General features: G+C 41.8%; 1 protein-coding gene across 2 annotated transcripts in view; it reads right to left on the bottom strand.

Moving 5' to 3' along the window:
* ZDHHC3 (zinc finger, DHHC-type containing 3) overlaps window positions 1–20,260 on the bottom strand; it is a 33,898-nt gene that overhangs the window by 11,745 nt on the left and 1,893 nt on the right. For both annotated transcript variants that reach the window (XM_014958045.1, XM_014958046.1), the window contains exons 2-6: window positions 10,887–11,216; window positions 8,096–8,220; window positions 5,094–5,190; window positions 2,535–2,616; window positions 643–773 (exon numbers count right to left, since the gene is read on the bottom strand). In XM_014958045.1, coding sequence (XP_014813531.1) covers window positions 643–773; window positions 2,535–2,616; window positions 5,094–5,190; window positions 8,096–8,220; window positions 10,887–11,192 — 741 coding nt within the window. In that variant the 5' untranslated portion in view covers window positions 11,193–11,216. The remainder of the gene's footprint in view (window positions 1–642; window positions 774–2,534; window positions 2,617–5,093; window positions 5,191–8,095; window positions 8,221–10,886; window positions 11,217–20,260) is intronic.

Genomic DNA, 20,260 nt, shown 5'->3' with positions numbered 1-20,260 from the left:
CACCTTTGAGTTGGGAGGACATGGTGCCTTTGCAGCAGACTGTACCCAGCAGGTTTCCATGACCATCTTTACAGAAGTGGGCAAATGCAGGGATGTACGATGGACTGCAACACTCCTATGTAACTTCTACTACCAGCAGGTTTCCATGCCCCTCCCCCCCCTCCTCTTTTCCCCCCCCCGCCTCTGGCAGGAGTTTTTGAACTGTTTAACACGCAGCTAAAACTGGAAATCTTCTAGACTAAGAGAAGCATGTGTATGTGTGTGTGTAAACCATGACCCTTGGGCACACAGAGCTGAACTTCAGACAATACCAAAGTAAAAAGCACTTCATTAAAGGATAAAAGTTCTCAAATCCATAGGGACAAATACTCTGTAGAGAGTAATCCCAGCTCCCAATGCCTACTTTATCAGAGGTACTGCCAACGCAGCATCCCAGCTAACACACCGGTGTCCTCTACTTCTCATAAATAACCTTCAGAGAGCACAACCCAGTGCTGTGCTAGCTCAGTTTGGTGGATCTTTCCTCAAAGGGTACACACACATCAACTCCCCGTGCAAGGAAGGTAAAGCCCTGCAGCCCTTTGCTGTTCCTACAACCGGCGAGAGCCACGGGGTGAAGGAGAGAGCGTGCGAGACACCCACCGTTTCGTCGGTGCAGATGGAGTGTACTTGGGTCCCAAACATAACAGAGGTGAAGATGAGGAAGAGGAGAGCCTCGAAACACAGGAGGATGAGCAGAATCACTGTGGTTGGCGGAGAGAAGGAACTGCATTCTGTGAAGACAAAACAACCCAGTTGGAAGGGGAGAGATGGGGTAACGCAGCAGCTGCAAAACACCTGCTAAGCCACGAGTTTTTCCACACTCAAACTGTCAAAATGAATTGCACCATCATCATTCTCAAAAAGTTGCTAAAAAAGCAAAACTAAAAAAAAAAAATTAACCCTGCAACACTTCAAGAACGCAGTGGGAACACCACTTAGGTGTTTCCTCAAGACACTGGCTAAGACTCCACTCCACTCCATTTAACCCATAGTTTCTCTCTTAAACCTTAATCTTAACATATTTTTCAACAGTGATAAAGCCCCATTAGAAATCTCAAGGCAGTGCTCAGGACACAAGGATAATTATTTCTGTAGCACCAACATAAAACCAGAGCATGTTTCCTTTCATAACTGCTCTAAGTCATAACTTTAAATAAGAATTTGGCTTAATCTGCCCTTTTTCTCACACTCTATAGTGCAAACTCAGGCAAGAGCTGAAAAAAATCTGAGAAGGTTACTATAAAAGAGAAGCAGAAAAAGAAAGGGGGAGGAAAACATTACAGGGCAAAAATCATAGTGTCAAGTTGGGTGTTGTAAACGTCAGAACATCTTCAGATTTTTCTGAAATCCGAGAACAAATATCACCCCCAAATCCCTATTTCTCTCATGAGATGTTAAGCTTTAACAGATACACCACAATCAGGGGCTAAGACAACCAGCACAAATCCAAGGCAGCTGGAAAACAAGATGCACCTCAACCTGGTCCAGGTGGGAAGGTGCTTCCCTCCCAGACACAGGCTCTGAGAAAGCAGGAAAAGGGAACTCTGTCTTTTGATGCATCGTTCCCCTGTGGCCCTGGCCGCTGTAGTCAAATCCAGATCTTCCCAGTAAGCCCACTGTAGTCAAATCCAGAACTTCCCAGTGACAGCTGGCAGCTCTTTGGTGAAGTTTTGAACTGCAGAACGACCTTGTCAAACTCTACGTGTACTTTACTACGTGTAAACCCATCCTCTGCAGTGTTACAAACTAAACCAGGTCATTATGTTGAATGACACAACTGAAATTCCAAGAAAAACAAAGCTAATGCTCTTCCAAAAAAACCCCACAAGCAGCACATAGATCTGCACACACATTTTTTGACAGCTTGCTGTTTGACTCAGCATTACCTAGAGGATTTCCTATATCTATTTGTTTAAAAACACATCTCAACTGGCTGAAAATGTACTCATTGGCTGCTACAAAGCGAGGGCTGGATTTTTTTTTGTTTGGTTCGTTGGTTGTTTTGGAATGATTTATTTTTTTTTTTATGGAAAGGAATTGTTTGTTCTTGTGAGGGTGGATTTTTGGATCTGAGTTAGCATGTTTTCCTGGCAGTCTTGGAAGAATGATTCACATTACCCTTTTTAAAAAAAGCATACATGTTCTTCTTATCTTGTGTTGGCATTCTGGAAATCAGTGCTGCGTTCACGTCAACAGCAGATTATCACACACATACTATCTAGGTGTCTCTTTACATTTTAGCTTCTCCCTAGGCAGTATCAGGCTTAAGTTGATACAGGACTTTTCAGGGCAGAGATCCCAGCAGGTCACAAAGAATTATGAAGTTCTAGGATTGATCATAAAAATAAAAAAAATAGAGATAGCACAGCAGAACCCTGATAGCATCCTTCTGAAACTAGCATAAAAGGGGTTGCCTTACAAGCAAACTACGTTATAAGGTCTTATTCATAGCCTACTCTGGTATTTTAATTAGATACTTTGTTAGTACTCACTTGTCCAGTCTTCTTCAAAGCAATACAAGAAGTGAAATCCCACCATGATTAGAGCGTGCAGTGAAATCAGTGCTATATACATCTGAAAAATAAAGGATGTAATACATTTATCAGGTAAGTTTAAAGACCAAAATGCTAAATCTTCCAAACACTTTAAAGAAAAGCGTTAAGACTTCAAAAAAAAAAACAACAAACCCACCAAACAAGTAACAAACCACTCCAAAAGCCACCAAGCCCTCCCAGGCCCCCTGAACAAGCACCTTGAAGTGGGCAAATACCAAGACTACACAGACTCATTCTGGCCTAAGAGCTCTGAGTCCAGAGGAGGGAGACTGTTTAATTCAAAGCCAGCTGGACCCAAAATCCAGCCTCCTGCATGGGTTACTGTCCTGATCTCTGCTGGATACAGCACAACTTTGAGACAGCAGCAGCCCTGAGGTATCATGGTGTCAAAGCTCACATCCTTGCTCTTGAGAGCACTATAGCTTCCCGGAGAAACAACAGCTAATTTGTTTTAGCCACAAAAAGCACTTTATCTATTTTCTAGCATGAGTTTCAGAAAAAAAATGATTTATTTTGTTTTTTAATAAGGATTTTTCCCCGAGGCAGACACTGGCATGGAAAGTATCTATCAAGCTTTAATACTTTGTACTTAATCCCTTTTGTTTTCCATTAGGTCTTAGCTTTGTAATGAAAAGCTTTAAACTCTAGGCCCCGCTAGACATACAGTACGATTTTCCAAGACAGAGCTAAAAAGATGACTCTCCTCAACCTACAGACTCTGACAAAGGTCAGCAGATACTGGAACTGAGAGATTTTGTTCCAACAAACCCCTGTAGAAGCAGTAAGAGGGGACAGTAGAGTATTTTGGTTTTCCTTGCAAGTTGAGGATGCTGCCATTCTTTCACCTCCCCAGGGCTCAAAATGAATAACCAAGAACAAAACCAGCAACCTGTATGTTTTTTCACTCTCTCAGCTACAATGAGAGTTTAATACAGCCTGCTTGAAAGCAGATGTCAGTTTTAACAGAAACAGAAATCCTTTTGATAGGATTAAAACACCTAGCTCACTCCTCGTGGTGAAAAAGCCCTTGCTCAGCTGAAAGAAACGGGATTCACTTTGTTCTGTAGTCTACATCCTAACATGCCACATAGAACACAAGTTTAGCAGCAAGCCTTTCCACTTAACTGAAAATCTCCCCTTTTTTACTTGGTAACATGAGAACAGTCTTCCTCGAACCTACAGATGTCTCAACAGATTTAATATTAAAACAGAGCATCACTTAAACTCAGCCTTGTAATGTTCACACTACTCCCACGGGATATTTACAGCTCGCTTCGATGAAGCAGATTTCAACCCTTCCATAAATATGTAGTATTTGAGTTTGCACTCCTGATTTCCTACTCGTAATGCCACAGATATAGTACAAAAAGTCAAACACCTCCTCGATTTTCCAGGATGAAAATAAACCACTTGCAAGTTAAAAGGTGGACGATTCTTGCCAAGGGGGATGCTGACTTCCCACTCCTCGCTTACGATGTGGCAACAGCTCTTACCGTATGATCCCACATGGGTGCTGGTACAACTACAACATTTAGGAATCCTTCACATGGCCTGGGACCCTACCAGCCACAGCACGCTGTACAAGGATGGCCCACGCCTCAAAGAGCTCAATGAAAAACTACTCGCATTACAAAACAGCCCTACAAACCCCTGGGAAATCCTTCCCCCGATGCCTTTTCCCGTTGTGTGTGCCCAGGTGGCCAAGAAAGCCAACAGCATCCTGGGCCTGTATCAGGAACAGCGTGGCGAGTAGGGCCCAAGAGGTGATTGTCCCCCTGTACTCGGCACTGGTGAGGCCTCACCTTGAATACTGTGTCCAGTTTTGGGCCCCCTACCATAAAAAAGACATTGAGGTGCTGGAGCGGGTCCAGAGAAGGGCGACAAAGATGGTGAGGGGTCTGGAGCAGAAGTCTTATGAGGAGAGGCTGAGGGAGCTGGGGGTGTTCAGCCTGGAGAAGAGGAGGCTGAGGGGAGACCTTATTGCTCTCTACAACTCCCTGAAAGGAGGGTGTAGAGAGGCGGGGGTCGGTCTCTTCTCTCAAGTCACAGGCGACAGGACGAGAGGAAATGGCCTCAAGTTGCGCCAGGGGAGGTTCAGGCTGGATATTAGGAAAAATTTTTTCACTGAAAGGGTTATCAGGCATTGGAATGGGCTGCCCAGGGAGGTGGTTGAGGCACCATCCCTGGAGGTGTTCAAAAGACGGGTTGATGTAGTGCTGGGAGGTATGGTTTAGTGATGATGCTCCTTGTTTGTTGTGTGGGTGACTATTTTTGTCAGTTAGGTTGACGGTTGGACAAGATGATCTTTAAGGTCCCTTCCAACCTAGAAGATTCTGTGATTCTGTGTTGTGCCGTGTGTGTTCCCCAATTAGCCAAACGAAAGTCTGCAACTGCTCCCTGTAAAGTTCTTCTGAAACTGGGGCAGCTCACAGGCTACACACAGCGTTTCATCGCTGCCCACTGCCCAACCTCAAACAGTGCTTGTAAAATACTTACTGTAAACAGTACAAAGTACTTCTGGTTATTCTCTCCTACACAGTTATTGACCCACGGGCAGTGATGGTCCATTTTCCGAATACACCTCTTGCAAACACTGAAAGAGTACAGGTCGTTATTTATAGCACATTTCATTCCAAGGAATACAAGATTTCACAGGGGTTTGGGAGACACAGAAATTAAAGGAAAAAATCAGAGGTGAAATCTGAACCTAGATAAATTTTCTGGGCACCACATCTGTATTTGTGGTTTGCTCACTCTACTATGTCTGTTCAAAATGAAGCATACAATACCAAATCACCATTGTAAACAATTATTGCCAAGTAAGACACATGAGCATAATATTACTATGAGTGGCTCTGCCAAAATATGGTTTGAACAATACATTTGGGCAGATGGAAAAAATCTGATTTAGATTAGTTTTAACCTATTTGGTCTGTGAAAACGTCCACAGACTAAAAACAAACAAAACCCAGAAAGATATGAAGAGCAGTAATGGATAAAGATATCTTTCAGCATTTTTAATAACAGACTAAGGTTTATTTACTAACACTAGCTGGTTGCTACTACTGGTAGCTACTGCCAGTAGCTGGTAACATTAGCTGCAAAAAAGAAAATTAAATAAAGCATTAGAAAATATTCCTGACATCAAGGTAAGCTGCATAAAACAGTTGTGGCAGTCAGTCAGGAAGACAGTACCACAATATACATTCAAGACAAAATTAGATGTTAAAGCACTTCACAAAACCAGACTAATAAAATCAAAATTCAAATTCTTGCCAGCATGCACATTGTGGCTGCAAGTCAAATAATTAAAAGATTATTACTTTGTCTGAACATCATTCTCTTGCTTAGTCAGTAACTGCTTCAACTCGCATAATAAAGGAAGTCTTTTTCTCTGCTGCTTTCTCATATGATGGGAGACGAAAGGCAGTCTCCTGATACCACATTGCACAAACAAGCACAGAAATCAAATATGGAAAAAACACAAAACCCCAAACCAAACAAACAATAGACCCAGAAAGGAAACAGCCATTCCAGAACAATTCTGGCAGCACTGAAACAGAAAGGATCAAGGGCTCTGCTCATTTTACTTCTCTTCTTAAAACAAAAAATATTTCGACCTTAACATAAACAATAAACTTCAACACCCAAATGCTTAAGGGAAGCTCAAGATGAAAACATAAACACGTTCTTATGAGCACATATGAATAAATAATAGAAAACCTCTCCATCAGAACAGCCTACATGGTGGGAGGGGGTGATCCCCAAGGATACGTGCCATGCCTGAAAAATATTTATGAGTTGCTATAGCCCTGATCCCAAAGGGAAGGTCGGTCAGGCAGCCCCCAGCCTCCCAGCGTGGGGCCAGATCAGGAGCTGCTTCTCCTCAGGCAAGGACAGGTACCCTATTACCTGCCAGCCCCAGCTGCAGGGGGAAAACAGGCAAAGCCTCGTTTCTCTAGAATAAGCAGCTTGAAATTAATCTTGAGCTACACGGGGACTAAAATCAGCTGGCACAGTAAAAACAATTTCTCTCCCAGATAACGTTCATACTTTGCATGACAAATATGAATTACTGGTCTAAAAAAAATAAAATAAAATAAAATAAGGGCGTGGGGAGGCAGGGCAGGTGGTGTAAAGCAGGAGGATGCCTCCCTGTGGTTTAATTTACTGCCTGCAGATGCTCACACGCTTCCCCTGGGCTCTGAAACAGGTGAGTACCCAAGAAACCTCTTCAGTGGCTCCTGGCTCCTATTTCCCCCAGAGGGACAACCTGGCACACCCAAGCCAAAGACAACCTCCGTGAAGGAGGTATCAAAGGCTGACAGGGGAGGTTTTATTCCATGTGTATGCACCAAAAGCAGTTGGGCAAGAGGCAGAACAAGCTGGTAGAAAAGGAAACACAGAAACTAAGACTGAAAACTATAGGCAGCAGGGCTTACCCATACTCAGACACTCTCCCCCTGCTCAACCACCCGGCTTCCAAATGCTGGCAGGAGCAGTTTGCTGGGCATGGGGGACTCACAAAATAGTATATGAATCAAAAAGCACCCTGGTGCCTCAGGCACACAGCTAGCAGTACCTCCTGCTCATGCATATGCACAGCCTTGATGTGCAGAAGTCCAATAAATCCCCTTACCCCACAAACAAATGTTTGACTGAAGATTCTCAACAGTATCAGTGCTCAGTGGACCAGTTTCCCAAATCTTAATGTCTAAAAAATTATCTTGAAGTATAGAAAAACAGGACCATGGAAATGAGGTTGTGTGTTTAGCCAAAGAGTCTGTTTCATTTGCCTACGCTGTGAGTCATCAGCAAGACAGCATTTTAGATGCCAAGTTTCATTCATAATTGAAGAGGTGGCAGAGGGGATTCTACAGTAGCATTAATAAGTGATAGGCATGATCACATTGCCCCTGCTGAATAACCAACTCCTGATTTTGATTAAAATAAAAAACCAACGGCAAAAAAAGAAAAACATTTGCAAACTAAAGCTCTGAAAACAAATATGAAAAATGCAAACACCAGAATGAGTTTCAGCTGTTGTTCAGCCCAGTCCCCTGTATTCCCCTCCCCACAAGACCCCTGCATCAATCAGCAGCTGCTGTGATAACAACTTTTCTCAGTATGTTTTGTTTTCTAAGTAAGGAAGGGACACCAGTGTAAACTTATTAACTTATTAGGGGAAAGGAGGTTTACATGCTTTAAAAGCAGAAGAGAATTTCAAGAAGTAGTTTTGGGTTGAGTTTTTTTTTTTTTTTGCTCACTGCCTTTAGTACTAAAAAGCTCACTACCAGTTACTGTTTTCAGGGAAGTTTATCCTACCAAAAAAAGGCCATGACGGATCAGTAGGAATATTGATCTACCACAGAGCACTAAGTCACAGTCCTCAATGAAAACGCGGAAGCTGGAACTCTTTAAAAAAAAATTTAGATCAAAGCACACCCACTAATTGTTGAGGTCTTTGATAAAAGAGCAGTCCTCAGAAAAGACTTTACCTGCAGTGATGTGCTCTGTCAGGTTTGATGCTACAGCACTTTGGGCACTTGTAAACCACCTGTCCTGGCTTTAGCTGTAAACTCTCGATGAACTCCTTTGTGGCGTTACCTTTGGGCACAGCACCCTGCAGGAAAAAAAAAGCAAAGGAACAAACCAAACCAGGAAATTACCCTGCGTACATTACGAATACTAAGAACAATAGGATGACTTAAAACTAGGGGAGGGGAGGGATGAGAAACAAATAAAAACTTCCCTAAGATCACCCGTTTCAGGAAGAGCAAGAAGATTCAGAAAAGAAATTAAAATGAGGTCTTAATATAGAGAACAACATACTTAAACATAATTTACATAATTTTGGTGGCTTTTGTTTTTTTTTTAAACATCAGTAAATCCTCATTAAGCGCTTTTTTAAAATCCCATGGTAACCTTAAAAGACTTAAGAATCCTCATCAGTCTCTGCACATCTATCAACAAATTTATCATGCCAGTGTATTATATCACAAACTGGAAACGGCAGATGTTTCATTCCAGTAGAAGCAGCTACTTCTGAAGTACCATTGTGTGCACTAAGAGTTGCTGGTAACCACCTCATGTATTTATAGCTATGCTTCCATCGTCTATTTGTTATTTAAATTAGGGTTTAACATTCAAACAGTGAACCCTAAGAATCCTCCTCAGTGATTAAGACTAGGTAAAACATTCTTAGCTGTGCAATTCCCACTTTAAAACATGTGTCCTCAAAAAGGCAACGTATTGCTGCTGCAGGAGCCCAAGCTGAAGACTTCCAGCTGTTCTAGGGCCATTAATTTGCTCAAAAAAACCCCCAACAAAGTCATGAAATGTGCTGTATGAAATCCATGCTGCTACACCAGCACAAATGCACCTCTGTGGACGTGAGGCTTTTATACTGAAATAAAAGCAAGGATGTAATATTTTAACAGATTTCTGATGGAACAGTCTCTTTTTAACACATCAGTACAATCTCCCAACAGCAAGAATGGGAATAATACACACCAATGAAAGAACTGCACATTAAACCAGCACTAGAAGGCTTCCCCGCACAGTGTTTGGGTTTTTCCACAGTAACCTCCTAACAGGCCTGGCCAATTTAAAAATAACCAACTTCCACAAAAAGATACAACTGATGGTCTCTCTCTTTAGTATACTGCAAACCTCAAAACCTCAGGAATGTGTTAGCAAGAACCCATAGGAAGCAGTTACTAGAAAGCATGACATTAGCTATCAGTTCTGAAGAGGTCACGTTTTCAGTTATTTATAATAAGAGTTCCTATTTGTTTGCCTCAGAGGTGCTTTCTGTTTCACTTTGGTCCTACATGAGCCCCTTGTTCTCCATATCCCGGCAGCTTCCTTCATCCCTGACTCGAATTGTCTGCCAGATGCTGCTCTATCCCCTCGCTTTATCTTCCCTCCTCCACTTTTTTTAAAAATCTGATATCCTCACAAAAAGCTCTACAAAGAATAAAAAAAAGAATATCCCACTGGCTCTCACCATCCACACACAAAAATGCCACCACACGCTAGGAATTAACATATCTTTTCCCAATTACTCTGCATAGAGATTGTATCTGTTTCTGCAACACTGCTTGCCCAGTCTGCTTCAGAAAACAGCTTTTGTTTCAAAAGAGTTCCTGCTAACTCTGCAAAATAATTTCAGTGAGCTGAAGGTCCCTAGGCAGTGAAGCCATACAACATACAATAATTAACAACAAGAACCCCTACGATATAAACTATATAACAAATTGCTGCAACCTTGTCTTCCTGAGTCCAATGACCAGGAATTTCAGTGCCTCAGCTACTGCTCACGGTTCTTCCCAGCATCGTGCAATGCATCAGTCTTTACCATAAACTGTGAAATTAACTCAAATCAAGCCATTTCTGCAGTGCTGTGGCTTCTGGAAACTAAGAAATAAAGATTACACTGAAGTTCTAATGGCATCTAACAAGGTTTCAAGTAGGAAATGACATTTGGAAGGAATAACTAGAGTATCGGAGGCACACCACCGTTTCCAACAGCAAGAACACCACTCAGGAGGAAGTGGGCAAGAGGAGTCTAAGCTTATTTTTCCTTCCACTGACTAGTGAAGATGGGGTTTTGAACTGAATCTACTGTCCAGAGGTTACTAAAATAAACCATCACAGGTCACTTGGAATAAGCATCATGGTACTAAACTGTATTTCCTTACTAGCTCAAAGATAAAAAAGTAGCAGACTAAATCTCTCATAAAGTCACGTACTATGGAGATGTAAAAGGGGGGTCTTAGAACTCTGATGCGTCCCACCTGCCTAAGAACTGTCAGCTCCCAGCATGCTCACACAGCACTTATTTCAGCATGGGTCAAAAAACTCAACTAAATCACTAGTATGAGAGATGGTAACGTGGCTTTTCAAAACTACACATGCTCTGCTCCACTCTGCTGAAGCAATACTTGCCAAGGCAGACAACCAAAACCAGCTTTTCCAGCTTTCCTGTTTGTCAAGACACAACAAGCCACAAACACGCGATCTGCCATCGGGGAGAAAACAGCATCGGGAAGAAACGGTCTCCTTCCCAGTGTGAAAAGAGGAGCCCTCACTCATCAGTGGGAATATAAAGCTGGGTCCTTGACTTTGCATCTGACTTGAGTGGGATGAGAAATTAGCATACTACATCAGCACAAAAGTTATTTAAATCTGCCACTCACTCGGCGACTAAGTTACCCAACATCTAGCAGACAAGAAAAAACACCGCCTGTTTCTTTCCCAGACACACAGAGAGAGGTATATACTTACTGGATCTGTCAGCATAGCACGAAAATGTGAAGCCAAAGCGAGGAAAGCCAAGGTGTTGAACAGCGTGCCATTGATGACACTATAAACATAATCTCTCGATGGAACTAGCATGACAAGAAGGACTACAAAGTCGGCATAGAACACCAGCATCCAGGTCACGACAGCACATGCAATACCACAGCCATCTCGGATAAACCACATTGTTCCCAGGGAAGCGCGGCTCGGAGGTGGGACACACTTTTCTGGCTGGAGGTATTCAGGTTTCCTTTCAATATCTCTGAAGCGGTGGAGTGGAGTAATCATCATAGGCTTTTATGTCCATACTTGCATCTGAAAGAGAGTCAGAAACAGCGTTGACTGCTTTGGGAGACACGCAGACCTCCGTTCACATAACGGCATGGCGAGCACGTGGGGAAACTCCAAACTGCAGAAAGTGAGTTGAAAAGGCCAAAAAAAAAAAAAAAAAGGAAATAAATCAAACCCAAAAGAAAGGATTTGGAAACCAGACTCTCGCACTTATCAGAACACTTGTAACTCTACTGCCGCAGACTGCACCTACTGTTCAGTAACATACTGCCAACAAAGTAAGTAACAATTCAAAAAGTGAGTTGAAAAAGCCAAAAAAAAAAAAAAAAAGGAAATAAATCAAACCCAAAAGAAAGGATTTGGAAACCAGACTCTCGCACTTATCAGAACACTTGTAACTCAGAAGACTCTCTAAGTGCTTTTAATATTTGCTTTATAAGACATGAAATCCACCGGTGTGCCACCTCCACTCCCCCCAGGGGAAAGACAAAAAGTGTTCTAATGAAGAGAACAGAAGTAGGTGCCAACAGGAGCTGCCATGAAGCAAGAGCTGGACATTATCACATGAGGAAAAATATGAAGACCTGGTACAGCCAGCAGCGTCCCTTTTTGCCACACCAAACTCGGGGAAGGGAAGGGTCTCTCCTGCAGATACTGGGAAGCTTAGTGAGTGGAAGAAGTTTCCTTTCTCCTTCTCCATTGACTCACAGCATTGGGGTAAAACTGCCAAAACCAAACCATTGCGAAGCTATACCGGCAGGAACTGCTGAAGAAGCAGCCTAGGCAAAGATCTCGACAGGAATTTCTAGTCTTGCTTGGAGGATGCTCTTCCCAAACAACAGCTGTACCCCACTCTCAACTCCTCCTTCGGCTTTATGTCCCTCTCAAGTCTTCTACTTTGCCATGCTTCTCCCACCTTTGCTGCATCCCTCAATGGCACTCACTTTGCCTTCCCTTTAGCACTCCTGCCCACGTCCGCTCCATGGCATTAAGGGCACTAACGTGCTGTTTGGTGCCATTGCCCTGTCCCCTCCATCTCTGCAGGCACCTTGCCCATCCAGAAGGTGAGGTCCATCTTGGGAGCCAGAAACTGTACTATTCCAGGTACGCATGGCGCTTACTGTAGCCTCAGCCTAACTCTCACCAAACGTGGGCGTTTGAGAAAACAAAAAAAGGTGCTCGTAAGACTTTGGCAGGGGATCAGTCAACCCGCCCTGTGAGCGTGCACCACACAATGTTAGAGCACACCTGGAATGCTAGGCTTTGAAAGAGGCTCTTCATACACCCAACAACTTCTTCCAAAGATACTTCTTCACAGAGTATTTGCACAATGCGCCAAGTGCTCAAAAACACCTCAACCTCCACACAAAGACCACCTTGTAGGAAAACGGATCCAACAGCGTTACTACCAAATACATTGAATTGCATATACCTGAACAGAAGGTTCAACCTCCTCGTATTTCAAAGCATAAGGATTATTCTCACCGCTTTGCAAAAATCAGAGTGCGTTTTCCTGCTTTAATTCAGAGAAAGGAAGACAACGTTCATCATTAATTGCATTTTCTGCCAAAACTTTATGCTGAAGCTACTTTAGAGTTTAACTGTTAAAAAAGTGATACTGTTGCTTAAGCAAAATGGATGAATTTTACAGAAAAGATAACGAGAGGATCACAAAAGCACATAGGATCTTAAACTTCTCTCAAAAGTTTTATGGCCGCGTTCTGTCAAGTACAAGGGAAAAGCTCTATTTTGCTTAAGGCTGACTTCAACGGAGACACTATTGCAGCACTGCACTAGGAGGAGGCGGTAGGACCAAATTCATAAAGGGCAATTAGTGCTTCCCAGCCAAAGATTAAGGTTATTAATGAGCAGGATCATTAATTACATCCAAGCACAGAAGCTTGTGCATGTTAGTGCAAGCCACAGAAGAGAGAGGTGACTGGAACTGCTACTTGCCATGGTGAGAGGCAAAGGTAGGAGCACAAACTTTCTAGGTGCACAGAGGCAGACAAACCAGGCCATTTACAATACTTGTTTTCTACCATAACCGGTGTAAATAAACTAGGAGAATTAGGTGTTTTCTTATATTTCTGCTTTGAGCATTCAGTATGCTGCCACGTAAGAGCTGAAGATGTTTTACAAATCTGAAGAACGTTGGATTAATGTTAAAGCACATCGGTCTTATATTTATACATACATCACCCAGAGCAATCACGATAATAACGTGTATGTGTGGTGAGGAAAAAAAACGAAACACAACCAAAAAGCCTTCTCTTCATTCACAAAACTCACATACCACATTGTAATTACTTTGTATTTTAACCACACTGTAATTTAGCCCCGTGACTCCTGGTACTTACGGATACAAGCTATATAATTTTCAGAAACAGTGATTGCCCAAACAATCCTGAGGTCTAAATTGAGATAAATCTATACCTACTAGTAAATCCATATCTTTTCCCCAGTTTTCACGATTTCTGTAAGGACGTTTATATATTCAAACATTCACACAGACTTAATAATTATTTTAAAGACTCAGTTCCTCCCCTCCCTCAAGGAAGCAGGTTAACCTTCACTGCATTATTTAATAATCTCATTAAAATTGTTATGTTGCTTTGCCAGCTCAAAATAAAGCTGACATAATTAAACACTCATGCCTGATAACAATGTTTAGTTGACAGTAACATCATATTGCATTGGAAAATAAGAAAGAAAATAGTAATTTAGGTGTTAGATTGTCAAACAGAAGTCTTAGACTTGACGCACCAGCACAATAACAAGCAGGGATACTCCTGAACACAGACTTTCAGGATTTTTTGCCCAGACTCTGAGCCTTTCCCCGCCTTGCCCCCTGAAGTTTTGTTTCCTAAAGTAAAGGAATGAAATGGTGGCAGGAAAAGCAAGCTCCTATTTAACTGAGGAATTAGTTTGACAAGCCACCTTAAGGTCAGTATTAGTAGAGACTGACTGAAAGCTAGACAAATACATAGTGATTAAAACTGTGGGTTTAGTCCTGAACAGCACGTTTCAGCAGTCAAATAAAAATTCATCTCTCTTGTAAATGCAGGAAGTGGTTTCACCCCAGTAAGAGCTCCTCAGCTTGCTCTCAGAAATATTATTGAGCTAAATAGGAAAAAAGAAAAAAAAAAAGCTATTGCTATGGAACTGTTTAAGGGGAAACTGGAAGGAGCCTTGAGGCACCTCAGTCTGAAAATCTGGGGATTCCTCCCCGCAGCGCAGTGAAGAAGCGGTTAAGAGGATACAGCTCAGGTCTCCAATTCTGACTTCTGGCTGGAGGACAAATTTGTTATTTAATGCTTGCTTTACAGGCATCTTCAGGGACAAAAATGAAAAAAATCAGTAAACAGTACATAAACAGCACTCATTATTTGAGGAATACACGTGTCCTAACGGACATTAGCTTAGAATCAAGTTACACGAGCTTGAAACCTCAGCTTCTTTTCTACATGACCTGTTTTTTGTGTTTGTTTGTTTTTCTTTTTTTTTAATTCCTTGTTTGTACATACAGAAACATCTGTTTTTGTTTATGTTGTCCAACCCGGTATTTTCATATAAACAATACCCCCCCAAAAAAAGACTGTAGAGGAGAAGAAGCAGAAACATGCCCTGACTGGCCTGCCCTTGAATCATGCTCCATATGAACTTAATTTGTAACACACAGATGGAATATGTCAGTCCCTCCTGCTCTGGAGCAAACAATATATAAACAGTGAAGGCAAAGGGTTTAAGGACTTAATCAGGGCGTCAGGCTACAAGAGAGGCCACTAGGTGAGTGTGAGACACAATGACAGCACACCAGTCAATTTAGGTTAACTACGCATCAGAGCAAAGACCTTTTCTTCTTTTTTATCTGGAAGGCATTTGGCATTACAGGAATAATCAAAAAGCCATGTAATACACGCATTAGAAATTCAAATAAAACAAATTAAAATCCACTTCCTGCTACAATGAACACCTAAAGTATGCTATTACGTCCTATAAAAATGAAGTAACTGTCTTTTGACCTGAAGTAAGCCATGTCAAAAACCTATTTTTTCCACGGCCCGTGACTGCTGATGGATGCACTAAGAGTGAACTAACAGATGATGGGGGCCTTCACCCACTGCGTACCTGAAAGACACTGAGGTTCTGAAGTTATGAAACTTACACCAAACTTAATGCCATCAGCATTGCCATCCAGCTGATTTTCACGTAATTACTCATGCTGGCGAAGTCAAGCACATGGGTATGACTTGCAAAACTAGAGTATTACTATGTACGTTGCAATCATTTCCTCTGTTAGAAGTCCATAAACATTAACCTTTGGGAAGAAGTTACATTTTGTCACATGGACTATGTGTATTTCAAGTTCTGCCAACTAGATGATCCCGCTGGCATGTGTTTCACTTAGAGATCACTCGTTAACGTCCTTCTTAATTAGTGCTCCGGAGGGGTCCGCTCCCCCGGGGAACAGGGTAGGGGTAGAGACATCCCCCCCGCTCCGACGGGGAGCCGGGACGGTGCCCGGTTCGGAGCACGATGGAGGATTTTCATATATTTTCACTGAGCTGTACAATACTGTAAATGACAGCTTAAAAAAATTCTAAAAAAAAAAAAAAAAAAAAGAATGAGACCAAAGCAGATCATGTGCGTTTTCTGATGTTTTCAGTTTGGGTTTGTATACACTCTGAAGAGGTATTTTGGAATGGCTTTTATGACACACACAGAACCAACATTCCTTGAAAGTATTTTGAGAGCTGACAAGCTAAAAAGTTAATGCTAGTAAGTTAACTTTATCACCATTAAAACAAAACAAACGTACATAACCAGCCATGTTATACTCATGACAGCTAAACTAGGTGATCTAGATCCACAGGACAGGATGTCCCTTTAAATAAAACCTACAAACCCCAAATAGGTAGACAGATAGATTGAAACTGCAAGAGAGTTCATTTTGAAGTTTATTTCATTTTTTCTGCGCATTGATTAAACATTACATATTTAATCTTCCTTTGCAGCAGAAATGGAAGTGTGTTTTCTAACTAACAGGATATTTACCTGTGCTTCTCCTGCCACACTTTCCTACAGCCCAGATCTGACAACAAGCCTGTGAAAACTGGCCAAAGCAAGTTCTAGCAGGGAAAATAAGGAAATGCCAGTATTGATATATTTTTTTTCCTAATGGCTTCTGCTAGGCCTGAGAAGTTTTATCTGATCAGCAGGAGTGGAACAAACTGGCCCAGCTATGCTGAGAATTTTTGGCAGTCTCCTGCAGATCCATCCAGCTATCCATCAGCGCGGCAGCTTCCAACCCCTGGCTTACAAAACCCTGGAGGGTCAATGGGACATTTCTAACAGGTCTGTAAGGGGCAGCTAAAAAAAGCAAGCCTATAATTAGCAGCCTTAAATTTGCTCCAGAGAGCTGTACGTCCATTAGTATATTTTTCCGGACTCCACACATGGTTAAAAAAAAAAATAAATAAAACAACCGAAAAACCCAGACCCAAACAAAACAAACCCAAAGAGGTAAAAAACTACCCCTCTCTGGTTAAAATGGCAAAAGCAATAGGGAAGGATCAGGCACGGGGCTTAACGCTGCTCTGAGGGGACATCCGATGACAGATCAAAATGTCACAGGGCAAAGTCAGCACTGCTAGCCCTACTCCAGCCACCCCGGGAGCAGGGTAACAGGACTGTGCCTAGCACAGATAATTTCTCATTTTTCTGCTGGAAATCCAGGCCATACTAAGTGGTTCGGTTTCAGCCCAAGTACTACCTTACCAGCCACGTGTTTGCTTTCAGCAAGAGGCTCACAAACGTCTCGGATTCCCCTGAAGCCTTTGCCTACTGAAGTCACACAATTTCAATAGTTTCTCTTCCCGTACTGAAGAATAATGGCATAAAGAAATCAGAATGTGAATTACGTTAAATCCATTACAAACAATCTTAAAAAACTACAAAGTTTAAAACAAGCCTATGTTTTCTGAGGTTAAATGCTCAGGCTTGGATTACCTGCCTTGGAAAGGAGGAAAGAAAGCACACAAAACCTGATGGTCAACTAGTTACAACATTTTTCTATACATGACGGGAGCAAGTGACTATATTACACTGTTGCTTTAGAGTCACAGTTTAGAAAATGGTTTACATCATTAACTACTTTGATGAATCATCATTTATTATTTCTAATTTATTTATTATTTTGAAGAGGCCATGTGTGAGCAAGACCTTAATAAAAACGGTTCACACTAAAATCACACTTTTATTACTTTTATTAGAAGCATCTGATTAGAGGGGAAGACTTACTTGAAGTCGTGCATTTCTGAATAATACATTTGAACAGGAGTATGAATACATAGAGGGAACTTCTCCTGTAGGAGAGCAGGGGGAGATGAAAACTACCTGGAAGACATCCGTCAGGTCTAGAAACTCCATCTCAAAGCCCTGATAGGGCTGAGACTGATGGGCTCAAAAGAGATGCAGCCACAAAAGGCACAAACCCCAACAACTCTCCTCCCATTTTCATGAGTGCAAGCAAGAAGCAACTTCAACAGTGCCAGAGGAATTCCATTTGTAGAACTGTAAGGAAAATAAGGCTACATTTTCTCAATTAAAATCATGGTTTTCTCCTGTGCTAATGTTTGTGGCACGTCATCTCTCAGGACAGATGGCAACAGCTTCCTGGTTAATGTCTATATCATTTCTGTTTGACTAATGGATATGTTGTATAAACAAATTATAATGCAATAGAGAGTGACCTAAGAGGGTGAGTTACCTGGTAAGTGACTGCACTCCCACCTAGAAGGGCTGTCAGCTGCCAGCCTGAGCAAGGGAGAGGAGACAAAGCCACTGTCCAGGGTTCAGAGACGTTGGGCCACTATGGATGGGTGGCAAAGCTGGGGCAAGGTCTAGGAAGAGGACACAAGTCACAGGGGCAACAGAGACTAAGGTCAGGCTCGGATCTGACTTGGTCTGACCACAAGGGTTAGTGGTCTCAAAAAGCTTTTGGTCAAAAAGCCACAGAGATGGAAAATGTTCTGTAAAACTGCCACTAAGCATGAACCACTACGGAATAACTTTACTTATTAGAGCTGCAAGGGCAACAGAGAGATTCTGTCACTTCAGTCCTACAGTTTCCCCACAGACTACACAAAAGCTACTTAACCTATGTAAAAAGAGAAGTATTAATCCTGAACATAAAAAAACGCTTTGTGGCACTGCCACCTATCCTGAGGAAGCATTGGAGGGTAAGAGCAAACTTGGTGCAATTCCAAGTGGAAACAGAAAACAACAAGTGGGGGTGTCGTGCTTTCCCACAGCGTTGCAGTTATCCTGAAGAGACACCCCCATGAGACACAAAACAGGAGAAGCTGTCCCAGTCTTCTAGACAGCTTTGCAATGCTGGTGCTGACTCAGGACTTGAAACAGCAAGACACCGGATTAAGGGAATTTAAAATTCTTGGTTTGACCCGTATCAACTTCTTGAAAAAAAAAAACCAGCACAAAAATTAAAGGCAGAAGATTTGTGTATACAAATGGTATGATTTTTAGCATCTATTTTAAAAACTACGCTGCTTTCATGGCATAAGGAATATATTTTCCAGAGAAGCAGAAAAGAGTTGCAGCTTTAAAGTGTTAATCATAGCAAGAAGCCGGCAGAACCATCCTAGTCTATGAAAAATATTCTGAATATTATCTTTCCAGGCAGAAGAAGCACCTTACCTACCAGACATACCTTTTCACTCAGTCTAACCCAGGATTTGGCTCTCACCTGCTTCCGCTACAGCTCCCCCCCTTCAATAGTGTGAACAAGTGACTCAGTCTCTCTGTATTTTATACTCCCACTTATAGCCTACACTTCTTCCCTACCATATAGGGGTAGGGAAGATAAGGGTATGAAGGAGGTAAGGCATTTAGACTTTAAATACTACACCTAAGCAGGTGTATAAACCAAACACAGAAACACACAGGGGATACATTTTTTTGGTCTTTGTTTTATTAATGCACTATTTTAACAGATCACCTCTATCATGAAAAGGCCTGAGGTTCAAATCACAATTGTTGTGATCCCCCTTTGCCATGCTAAGAGTTAGCCTAGAAGAAACCTATGCTGCTGTTTCAGAGAACTGGAAAAACCTGCAGGTTCAACGCTGCTGTATGTTACAGCTCTTGAGATGTAGGAAAAGGACTTCTGTGTCGGCAAACTAAGTGCTAGTTTTTTTGCTCACTGTTGCATTACCAAGCACGAGTGAACCCTGTCCCCATAAAAAAAAAAATACAATTTCTCCGTGCAAATATTTTGTTATCCTTCGAAATCCTGAGACTTGGAAAGCAGACTACACTGCAATACATACTATATTGCTTATCTATTCTTTGTTATATTGGGCGCCAGTGATTCAAGCAGCTATAGCAAAGAACAAAGATGTATATCACATTACCCTTTATTGCCTGCTATAGCCCTCTAATCTCTCTGTATCTGTGGTACGGTACTACTCCCTACCAACTGGCACTGTAAATGTTTTTTTTTTTTTTTTTTTTTAATAGCATAGTACTTCACACTACCTTTATTCACTCTCACTGTTTGAACTTGAACCCATTTGCTTTAACTTCTGCACGCCCCACCACGTGGAGGACCAGTCACCCCCCCTCAGGTCTGCCTTATTGCAAAACTCACAGCTGAACTTCACAAACACGCCAGCCACCAGTGGGCCAGCAGCAAAAAAACATCAACGAGGGCCTTGCGCTTCCTCCCATTCAACATTCCTCTCTTCTCCAAGGGTATTAACACTGACTTTTCTGTGTCCTCCTTTTACTTGCGAGTGCAGCTTCTGGAACAGCAATTCCCAACATTTTTCCAGCTGGAGCTTTCCTTCTCATTTCCTTACTTTCCCACCCCTATCCTCTGCTTTTTCTTTTTTTTTTTTTTTTTTTTTTTTTCGGTTTTGGTTTTTAAAATAATTCCAGGAGAAAAAAAAAAAAAACAAAAAAAAAAAAAAAAAAAAAAAAAAAAAAAAAAAAAAAAAAAAAAAAAAAAAAAAAAAAAAAAAAAAAAAAAAAAAAAAAACAAACAG

The sequence above is a fragment of the Calidris pugnax genome, unplaced genomic scaffold, assembly GCF_001431845.1.
Source record: "Calidris pugnax isolate Ruff unplaced genomic scaffold, ASM143184v1 scaffold364, whole genome shotgun sequence".
NCBI lineage: Eukaryota > Metazoa > Chordata > Aves > Charadriiformes > Scolopacidae > Calidris > Calidris pugnax.
This window is presented reverse-complemented; position numbering and strand designations above follow the sequence as displayed.